Below are 11,947 nucleotides of genomic sequence, written 5' to 3'. Positions count from 1 at the left end.
ATCAGATCCTGCAATTACGATATCATCAAAATAAACTTCCACACCCTCAATATCACCAAATAATTTTTGGTTTCTTTTCTGAAATATTTCTGGGGCGGAGGATATTCCAAATGGCATTTTATTAAATTTATATCTTTCATAAGGAGTATTAAATGTACATAGTTCAGAACTAGTTTCATCTAGTGGTACATGCCAAAATCCATCTTTTAAATCTACAACTGAAAATACTTTTTTACCTTCTAACCTACTAATTATATCATCTGGAGAAGGAATTTGATAGTGCTCCCTTTTAATTACTTTATTTAGATCTCTAGGATCCAAGCATAATCTCAGATTCCCATTAGAATTTTCAACTATAACCAAACTTTGAACCTAATCAGTTGGTTTTTTACTTTCGATACTATCCCTTCTCCTTCAAGTTTATCTAAAGTATATTTTAATTTAGGCTGTAAAGTCTGAGGAACACGTCTTGGGGGGTGTATTACTGGTATTGCATCATCTTTAAGGGTTATATGATATGGTTCGTCAGGAAATTGCCCTGTGACTGTAAATACATCTTTATACTGAGCAATTAAATCATTTTTATTAATGATATTGCACTTTAAGGAATCAATCCTTTCAATTAGCTTTAATGCAGAACAAGCTATTAACCCTAATATAGGCTTAGATCTTACATCAAGAACATAAAACTGTAAAGGTACATTCTTAAGCCTTTCAGTTGAACAATTAATTATAAGAGTACCTTCTGGTTTTAACTTGAAATTACCATATGCAGTTAAGAACAAATCAGTTTCATTAAGTTTAGGCTTAAGTTTAACATTATTTAAAACATACAAAGGCAAAATATTTACTTCTGCACCAGTATCTAACTTAAAATCAACCTTGAAATACTTATTATTTACATACATTGTAATACTTTTCACCAATGTTTCACTTACCTTGTGAATATCCTTATTTACTTCATCAATATAATTTGTTAGATCTTTGATTGATTTTGCACTTATTTTAAATTCACTATGCCCGTTTACTGGTGGATTCATCATTACAGAGTCAACAAATACACTATGTTCATTATATATTCTAAGTTCATTATTTGGTATTCCAACTTCCTAAATGTTCTTGGGACACCTCGCGGCAAAATGGTTCTTTACTTTGCATTTCGCATATGTCTTTCCGAAAGCTGGACAGTCCCAATATTTGTGCCTTCTTCCGCACTTCTTGCAGTCATATTCTAGTGCTGATTGCTTCTGCTGCGACGATAATTTCGGTGACGCTGACTGTTTTGATTGATGGTGCTGTTTTCTATATTTCTTCACGCTGTTCACAGTCGCTGGATCATCTTTCATGTTCCGGAGTTGCTCTTTGCTTGTTTCAGCGGCACAGACTATTTCTATAGCTTTTTCTAATCCTACGTTAGATTCTCGAAGCAAACGTTTGGTCAGACTCCTATCCGGAATGCCTAGTACAATACGGTCGCGAATCAATCCATTTTCTTGTTCAGCAAACTCACAAGTTGACGCTAAAGTCTTTAACTGAGTGACATAACATTCAATTGTTTGTCCTTCTTGCTGGCTACACGAAAAGAATTCGTAACGTTCATATACGACATTCTGCCGTGGTGAACAATAATCTTCAAAAGACTTCAAAACCTCTTCGTATTTCTCTTTATTCTCAGGTGGCTCAAATCGAAACGTGTTAAAAATTTCGAGTCCTTCACTACCGAGTAAATTCAAAAGGATTGCAATTTTAGTCTTATCGGGCTTGGCATCTTTTTCCGTTGCAAGTAAATAGTTTTCTAGCTCTTGCTTCCATTTTTTCCATTTTTCTTTAACATTTCTGACGGAGAATGTTAGCGGAGCAGGTGGTCTGAAGTCCATTTTGCTCCTGACACCATGTAACTTCTTGTGTAGTTTGCTGAATTTAATTACTTCTGTACTTTAAAAGAAGACTCAACTAATGAGTATATCTCAAGAATTCAAAACTTTGATTATTATAATTTTAAACAGTTCACATGACATTCAGCTAGCACAGTAACACGTGCATCACAACACAGAGGCACAGAACTGCCTCTGAGGAGAAACATGAGATAAATAAATTAGTAGCTTTATGATATAATAGCAATAAATTAAAGGAAATCCCTTTAAGCGACTGAGTTTAAATATACATATTCTTTGACCGCACGGCCCAGCAGTGGCCGAGCGGTAAAGACGCTGAACACTGGTAATTCGGTTCGAGGTTCGAATTCCGCGAACGGGCTGGCTGCATGGACGTTTTCGTGTTTTTCCGCATGTGTAACGTGTATACAAGCCAGTTTTCCTTAAAAAGTCCTCCACGAAAGCATCCCGTGCTTTGCCATAATTGAATAATACAATCTAATCTTTGACCGCACATCGACCGGATATCAGATGTCAATCAATGTGAATTCGCTCGCTGATTGGAGAAACGCATACGCAGAGGTGGAAATGGGCCTTAAATGTCATAATTCACAAATTTGGGAGTTCGCCCTGGGATAAAGTGAATCTCTTAGACTAAAAACACGTCAAGATAGTGCTCTGCTATAAAATCCCGTACCTTCATGGATTTTATTGTACAAGCCATTTGCATTCCATGTACAAATGGAAAAGATCTTTTGGCAATATAACTTTTTGTACGTTGTGAGTTGAATTTTAGGTCGTTGATGGTAGGTTCAGCAAGGATAACAGAAGACATAGGCCGAAAGATTAGCCGAATTAGTCTGAAAGCTCAATATGGCTTTCATAAAGGTAAAAAGCTCTCATTAATCTGCTTGCCTAAACTTAGGCATAGCCTTCTTGTAAGCTAGTAGCAGAATATGCTTGTCTACCGCAGAATCGCGAGAAAGGTCAATCAAGCATTTTGGAGTAGCGGAGAAAATATCTTCCGAGTCGGCACTCTCTACTGAGATTTAAATCTGCGATTTCTCTGCTGAGAAAATTTAAAAAGCATCCATGTAGTTGCAAATACTAAGGCTATACAAAGGGCTACTCTAGTAGCTCTCGCCGTCGCGAATGCTTTGGATGAGGCATGCTATTGAATTGAGAGTAAATTGAAGAGAGAAGAAGATTATTCAATGCGCAGAAAACCGAGCAGACTACAAGTAATTCCTTTTCGGGAACCGTTCAACTGGAAAGAAGCACGAGCAACGGTGTGTAATGTGTTTTTTGTCCATATAGTCTCTTATACTTTCTGTGTTATTCATATTAATCAAACCATAGTACTCTATCACCTAAAGTTTTCATTTCTTATTGAGTAATACATTTCATGTGTGACTGAAAATAATTATTATCATTGTAATTCTTTAGCTTTGTTGTGAATCGTAAGATTTTACTTATGCAAATCATTATTTCGCTTTATTTTAGTATTAGAAATAGTACCTATATCTTTGAATTTCAGATGACATTTTTTAAATATCGCGAAAGATCATAACATTTATTTCTTAATGCGCAGGGAGCTGTTTTTGTTTGAAATTAGCGCGTAATAAAAATTAAACGTTATCAATTATGGAATAATATTGGCTTCCATCTGCCAGTTTATCTCTTCGATTTCATGTCTTTGAAATGTTTAAGAGGCAAATTGAGCATATTTGATATTTTTAAAACTATTAAATTCTTATATTTTGGTTTTCAGTGGAATATTTGAGTTTCCATATCCATAGAACCCACCAGCGACCGAACAGTCGTTGAACGCTGGTGGTTCCGAGGTTTGAATCCTGGTGAATGGGCTGGCTGCATGGGCATTGTAGGTTTTCCCATGGATAATGTGTATATGAACCAGTTCCCTTAGAAAGCCCTCCACGAAGGCATCCCTACCCTTAGGGAGACAGCCCTTAAGTGCTTTTGCCATATTCAAATAAAGCAAACCAGCCCCTATCCATAGATGCCAATTCCCCTGGTTTTACATCACATCTTATGGTGTCTCCGTAGATCACCGCATCTCAAATTTTTTAATTTCTAGCCATTACTAATGAAAATGTTTTTTAGTACTAAATGAAATTTGTTGAATTAAGGAAACTTAAAATTGTACAAATTTTACTTTTCAAGTGATTTTCACTCTTATTTTTCTTACTGCATTTTATTTGATCTATTTCTGTCCTAAACTATTGCAGACATTTATAGAATTTCATATGAAGATTTAATTAAACTTCAGTCAGCTAACTTTGTTTTATATCAGTGTATGGTATATATCCACACAATGGTATGTTCATTAATAATTAATTTGGTTTCCAGTGTATTTAAAAGTATTTGATAAATCAAACTTTTCCTTTCCAGCCTAAGATTTCTTTGGTTTAAAAATGTAAGAAAAAGGTAAAATTAACCAGTGAACATAAAATTTTGAATATTTAATTAAATATTAAAATGTTTTACATCAAAATCATATTATAAATACTTGAATAACCTGAATCATATATTATTGAGTGAATTTAAGTCAGTTTAGAATTTTTTTGAAATGGTTCCTCTGTGCAGTGCAAAAATCTCCCAAGTCTTTTTGCTTAGGAACCTCCTGTGTCTGCATATTCCAAATTTAATTTTCCAGTTATGTATATCAAGTGTACAAGCTAATTTATAAATATATAACCATTTGTTCTTGTAATCAAGTTGTACTATGATCAGCCCAATATCTCTTCACATAAGGTGATTGTTCTCCTATTTTTGTTTTTAAAAAGTTGCATTCAGATGTGTCTATTTCATCCTATCTTTAAAAATACAGTAATCCTCTTTAAAATTTAACTGTCAGGGGCATAGCTAGAGGGGGGCATCTGTCCCCAGGCGCAGAATCCAAGGGGCACCAAACTGATGTTACGACATTTTAGAATTAAATGTTTTCCATCCTTGGCAAGCAGTAGGGGGTGCAAAATCTTCATTGTCCCTGGGCGCTAGAAACCCTAGCTATGACTCTGTTAACTGTCCAGTTAATGTGTACTAGTCTATATACTCTTTAATTTTCTTTAAGACTTAATTAAAAAAATTCACTTAATATGTTTATTTAACCTATCAATTCATGCATGCTAAATAAAACTGCATTTAGCAAATATATTAAAGAGTAGAAACAATTATGATTCATCTATCAACTAGACTAAATTTGTAGAAATATATGCATATATGTATATGTATACAGTATATAACAGTAAAGTGCTCAAAATTAATAAAATCTTAATGTCTAAGTATTTCATTGTATTGTTGTTGTTTTTTACTAAAAGAAAAGGCATCTGAATAGTACTCAAACTACTTTGTTTTGTCATGCAATTTAAGATAGACACATCTTTTTAGCTAATGATTGGACAGGCTTCTATTTGTTTCATATCAAAATTATCATCAAGCAGATTGAAAGCAGGTTTCTTGAAAAGAATGATGCAGGCATTTGACCGAAGTGAAGTGAGGAGTTATTAGCAAGGTAGAAGCTAGCAGAATAATAACGCAGAAATTAAGATGCGGTAAGCTCGCCAGAGGTATTTATACCAGAGTAGTTGCGATTCTAGAAACAAGCTATGATTGGTTAATATTAGTTTTTCTTTTCCAGTAGTGTTACATAACGTCAAAAGATCTTGAATTTGGGAGAACAGATGAATTTAGGGGAAGATCACCAAATCTAGAATGTTAATTCTGAGGTCACCAATTATTTTTTTAAAGCAGCTATCATATTTTGTTATATCTTACATATATTATTATAAAAGGTACTTGTATATTATTGCAGCCTCCTTCTCAGAAGTTGCCAGGTTTTTCAGAATGTACCTAACTTTGACAATGATGCACGTAACCATACTTTAAGCAACTAAGAATTCTTCAGTTAAACAATGCCAGTATTTTTGTGTATATTCCTTTTATGATATTCCAAGTTCTAACAATTTTTCCAAGTCATGATTTTTTCCCCTTAAACTCAATTTTAAAATTTCTGAAGGAATACAATATTTTGCTACAATATCACTAAAGGAAACGATGACATTTAGTAAACAGCCAGTGTGCAATGCTGAGTTTATGCAGTTCTGTTATATTTTTTAAACAAAAGTAAAACGCTATGCACACAGGGAGAAAGGGCAGAAACAATTATAGAAGTATTTTGGGGAAAATGTCTTTTTTAATATGTATCCATTAACCCGCAGCTGGAGGGGCGGTACGTACGTAATTATGCCAGGGCAGTTTTCAGGCCTCTGCTTCGTATTTGAAACTAGTTAATCTTATACATTGCATTAATAAGGAAATTCGTCAAAGTAAAGAGAATATAAGTTAAAGAATAACAGAAAAAAAAGCAGTAAAGATGAAAATTATGAATTTTTAATTAATTCAAAAAATGGAATGCACTGGAAATGTAATTTAAAGTTATATAGTATGCTATGTTATTTTCTGTATGAAAATTATAAGATCATAAATCAAATTTACAAATTATAAATATTCTGTAAAGAAAAGTTTGGTAAGTAATAAATTTCACAAATGAAAAATTTAAAAATCTTTTGCTACTGTAATCCTCTTCAGATTGTCCCTGTTCACTGCAGCAGGGTTTGTAAAGTTGTACTGTCTTACCCAGATGATTTTTGCAGGTAAACTTAGAACACTCCAAACATTTTATGGTAGTGTAATTATTCTTCATTCTACCACACTCAGCGTAACATCCTTTGATCTTTTTTGCAGGTGGTTCCTTGTTCTTTTTTGTCGTCTTGAATATGTTGTTACCAACCTTCTCATACTAGCTTTGAAATGCGACAGGAGAAATGGCATTTTTAGAGGATTCTGAAGATGTGGTTTCATCAAAGACGTAACTAAATTTTTCAAAAATGTCTTCTGAACTTGATGGTTGCGTCAGGTTTGGCGAAGTTCAAGAGCACTTGCGAATTTATGCCCACTATGTTTGTTTAGCAGTGCAAAAAATATTGCCATTGTCCACCTCTTGGTTTTTCGTGAGACAGTGAAATTACTACAAAGTTGGTCTATGGCGTCAACTCCGCCTTTACGTTTATTATAATCCAGGATTATGTGAGGTTTATTCATTTCCTGGTCAATTTTGTCATCATTGTGTAAAGTACTGAGCAGTATTACACACTTATTTTTTCGTTGCATATGAAACAATTGTCATATCCTTTTGAAAACCAAAGAGTGAACTGCCAACTTCTTTTGTTTTTGATGGCTGGAATTCATTTGGAATTTCCTTTTTATTTTTTTTCAGCATGCCTACAAGTGGTATACCTTTGGTAAGAAGATATTGAGCTAGCGGGTAGCTTGTATACCAATTATCGGTTGTTAGGTTACGGTTGGAACCTTCATACGCACCAACTAGCCTTTTGAAATTTTCAATACTTGAAATAGAAGCCTCGTAAGGTCCTGGGGGTTGATTGCCACAATAAATTTCAAGCTTCAATGTATAAAATGTTTGTGAGTCTACAATTGCAATAATTTTCAGACTGTACTTTGCAGGCTTGTTGGGGATGAATTGAATAAAAGAGCATCTCCTGCAAAAGGGTTCCAACTTCTTCTTGATTGTGAGTTTGTCACCTGGTGTATAAAAGTTTTGACAGTTCTTATTGAAAGATTAAAAGAATTGGTACTTGCGTATTATCGCAACCAGGTTGGCGCGATTTGTACGTTTGAGTAAAAAAGTATGAATAGAAAGAAAATGTACATTTATTAATTACAGATAATTTTTAATACAGTTTTTTATATTATTTTCTTTTAAAATATAAAATAGCAATTAAACCCTTCCGGTTTCGAATTTGAATAAGTTGTAGAATTATTTTTTCGGCCGAAATCTTTTGGCTATTGCTTTTAGCACTGATTGAAAACCGTCTTCGCCATTAACAGCTTGAGCTTGGCGCAATATAAATTCAATAAGGTATGAGTCAAGATGATGACGGGCTCTTCCTCTCTGTTTTTTGTTGCACCATTTGGCTGAGCCCCACATGCGCTCTACATGTTGTGTGTGAATGCCCGTGTTGGGATCCACAAAGTTATATTTGTGATTAACAGTTCCATGCAGAAATCCAGCATTTTCGAACTCACTTGTATTGTATCCTTTCCAGCAATCCGAATAAATGATGCTTCCTTCCTTGATATTTTCGCAAATTTTTTCCATGAGGGTAACGGCGCTTACCCTCATGGAAATATACCCATAGTTAAAGTATTTCAGGGCATTCAATCTAACCAGTAAGAAAAATAATTTCTTTACGAAAAACTACGTATAACACGTAGGGTTGCCTTAAGTAGGGTCGCCAAATCTGGCGATTTATGCGAATTTTGGCCTGGTTGCGTTAATACGTAAGTACCAAAAAATTCTCTTAGTGCAGCAAGCTTATCAGTTTTTCTTCGCACTTCCTTTATCGTTGAATCTAATAGCAGCACACAGGTTTCTGAATCGCTTGAGACCCTTGATTCCTTGCAAAATTTCAATTCCAGTACCATCTTTTCCCATGCTTCCTCCAAATTGAGTTTTGACATTTTTTTTTGTATCCTCATAAGAATAAAATTCCTGAAGAGGCCAATACTTCTGCTCTGTTAGTATCACACATGCTTCCCTTTGAGATGTTTTGGAGATCATCTGCAGTCCTGTTACATTTGAGATAAATATTTGTATGTTGTTTGATAGCATCAATCATATTTGTATTTATGATTTTCTGGAAAGCAGAAAGCTCATCATTTATATTGTCACAAGTTTTGGCACTTGGGAATACTTTTTTCATCAAACTTTTTTGAGGCGTTCTGGTGAATTTGCTCTTGAGGGAAACTTTATTCCACTTATAAGTTTCCTTTTCTTCTTTCAGAATCTTTCCTCCAACATTCTTCGTTTTGTAAATTATTTTTACAAAAAAGTCCTCATATTTTAAATATTACTTATGTCATTTTCAACATCGCTAAAATCGTAATTTTGGGGGAAACATCATTTGAGGAAGGAAAATGAAAATGTGTGATCCTCATCAACTGAGACTTCTTCTAAAACATGCAAATAATCTTCAGAAGGTACAATATTCTTTCTGTACGTACTTCAAGGAGTGGTGTACTGCGTTCGCCAACGCGACATGCTCACATTAACTGCTTTCGGAAAGAAGGCGAAAACCAGACTGACCAGAAATACCAGATGTGTTGCACTCATGGAATGTTTCTAGGAGGTTAGAGGAAGGGAGGAAATTCAGGAAGGGGTTGTCTAAAAGTTACAGCCCAAAAGATGGCATTGACGTACTCTGTACGCCGGCTTCTCCATTCCAGGGTTAATAAAGATTTTATTAAGAGTTACATTATTTAATAAGTACTTTATTTAAGAATTAAAATTTGGATTCTAAAACTGTACTTTTATTTTGAAATGTTTAGAATGTTTCCTAGCTTAAGATAAATACCAATAATAATAATAATCATCAGCTTGCATCCAATTTTTGTCTGTTAAAAATAGCCAAATTGTGCCAGGGTGATTGCATTAATACTTAAGTACCTCATAAACTATGTATTGATTAGTTTGTTTGCCACTTCTCAGAAAAGTAAGTATAGTCTGCCTATACTTACTTTTCTTTTATGATAAGGAACTTTAAACATTGTGTATTATTAATATTAGTTATGAAAAATGGTTTCTAGGATATTTATGCATATTTTATGTTAACAAATGTTAAAACTGTAAGTATCTGCATGCATCTGCGATTTACTTAATTTCCCTATTGTTTTTAAGTTGTATAATTTGCCTGTCATTTTCTTTTAACTGTTAACATATCTCCGAAATATTTTCTGTCATATTTATCTGACAATGGAGAATTTCACATGTAAGTTCAAAACCAGGTTGCTCAAATTCAGTTTAACTCTTTGTAGATGGGAAATAAAAAGTTTTTTTTTTTAGTATGTATAAGTGATATCCATTTCCTTATAATTGCTACATATCTCTGGCAGCAATCTTCAGAAAGCTGAAGTGTAAAAGTAAGTAGGATATTTAAAGTTAATCCTTTTTAATACTTGAGTGATTTTTTCCTCATTTTTCAGGTATATTGGAGTGATTGCACGAACTTTAAAAAACTCATAATGCAGGTAAGATTTGTGCTTTTTGATTATTTATTTTTTATGTCCAATATAATATAGAATACCTTGTTGTTTTCTATGTAATAAATTTTGTAAATATTTCATACTTCCTTATTATATGCTTACCCAGTTTCAACATTTGATATAATGGACATATATTGGTGCATTTACAAGTATGTATGTGATAACAGTGAATCCACACATGCACATACCACACAGATGTCTATGTACACATGAATTGACAAGTTTTATATTTGTTGCAGTAATATCAGCTACAACTCAACTCTGTTTAGGTTTTATGTTTTAAAATAAATTCTGTCGTTTCTGTAAAAATAACTGCTTCTAAATTTTTTGGAAATATCTGCAATTAAAGTGTTTTTTCATATTAAATCCATAGTTATTTTCGAATCCTTTAAAATATTGGCATCCGTGGAACAGGACTATGGATAATTTAAAACGGGAAAGAACACAATTACGGCGATATTTACAACTTTTTTGAAAGAAGTGGATACTGTTCTAAAAGATGAAGCAGTAAGTATTGATTTGATATCTGTATTTAATATATTTAATGATAAAGCTGACAGATTATTTCAGTTAGATGAAAAAGTTAAAATAAAATGGCTAGAAATGGAAAATTTTAATGAAGATGAATTTTCTAATGATATGGAGTTAACGGAAAGCTATCGAAATCAGTGGGTTGCTATGAAAACGAAAGTGGATTTAATGTTATCAACCACTTAAAGAAAGGGTGATTTTGTAAAGAAATGAGGAGAAGCAGTAACAAATGAAGATGATATATAAGAAATTTTTCATTGCGATGACAGTGCTTCTCAATCATCAATCAATTAATAAATGGCGAAATCTGTAGTATTCTAGATGGTTCTAGATCCAGAAAATACTGCTTTCGATAGTGAAGAAAGTGACAGAGAAGTTATTGAAAATGAGAAAATTTCGATGGACAAGTTAATCGGAATTCTCAAAACGGCAGTTACACGACTTCAACAATGTAATTGAACAAGAGATTATTATTATTAAAGAGAAAGTATTAGCACAAAAAACGAAGCAACTTAAACAACTTACATTGAAATAGATGTTTAATATGGTAAACAAATAAATATTAAGCTATTTTTTGTAAATTCAATCCCTTTATTATTTCATAAATCATGATTTAATATTTTTAATTTTATAATTTCTACATGCCATCTTACTAGATTTAAACTGATGATCTAATATCCGGAAAAATCCCAAATCTGGAACCACTGAAGTTTCGACGAGTCTGGATTTTGGACTTTGTGCCGTATAACTTTTTTTTTTTTTTTTTCTGGTGATGGAAGACTTAAAATAAATATTTCACATTGTAAAATCACAAGTATATCAAATATTTACACCATGCTATTAGAAAAAAACAGTTAGTACCTTAATAATATTTCTCCTCATGCATGTGCAGATCAGTAACCATTTGTTTCTCGCCAGTGCAGAAAAATGTCAAATTCACTTTTTTGCCAATGTTACTACATTAGAAAAGTGCTTTCAGTGCTACATTCAGTGCTTCATTAATTCTTAATTATTAATAGATTAGGAAACATATAAATAAGTGCAATCCCTAGACCATATTTTACAGAAGAAAATGAATGATGCCTTACAATTGCAAAAAGTATTTATTATATACATATTTTGCACTTTAATTAGATATTTATCCTTAAAATCAATTGGTAAATCTTATTAAAAGTGAGCTTTTATTTGCTCTGGTACAAACTCGATACTGTTTTCTTTAAGAACAAATTCTAAGCAATTTATTCACTTAAGAGATTTTGCAGCAAAATACCGTAATCCAGCAGAAATATTACCCTCAATTTTAGGTACATCACGAAATGCATGTTTTAAGCCCCTCCCCCCCCAAAAAAAAATCACAATTTGCATATAAAAATCATTGGAAACTTTAATATGACAAA

The 11,947-nt window shown here is 33.0% G+C and overlaps 1 protein-coding gene across 1 annotated transcript in view; it reads left to right on the top strand.

Annotated features, from left to right (window-relative positions):
* The first annotated feature begins 3,054 nt into the window (after positions 1-3,054).
* Positions 3,055-11,947, top strand: part of viaf (viral IAP-associated factor) — a 49,629-nt gene continuing 40,736 nt past the window's right edge. Inside the window, exons 1-2 of the mRNA XM_035372656.2 lie at positions 3,055-3,163; positions 9,960-10,004. Coding sequence (XP_035228547.1) covers positions 3,089-3,163; positions 9,960-10,004 — 120 coding nt within the window. The 5' untranslated portion in view covers positions 3,055-3,088. The remainder of the gene's footprint in view (positions 3,164-9,959; positions 10,005-11,947) is intronic.

This window comes from Stegodyphus dumicola, chromosome 7 (genome assembly GCF_044657685.1).
Source record: "Stegodyphus dumicola isolate Sdum_Otavi_A_Nest chromosome 7, ASM4465768v1".
Classification (NCBI taxonomy): domain Eukaryota; kingdom Metazoa; phylum Arthropoda; class Arachnida; order Araneae; family Eresidae; genus Stegodyphus; species Stegodyphus dumicola.
The sequence above is the reverse complement of the archived record's forward strand: the minus strand, read 5'-3'. Positions and strand labels throughout refer to the sequence as shown.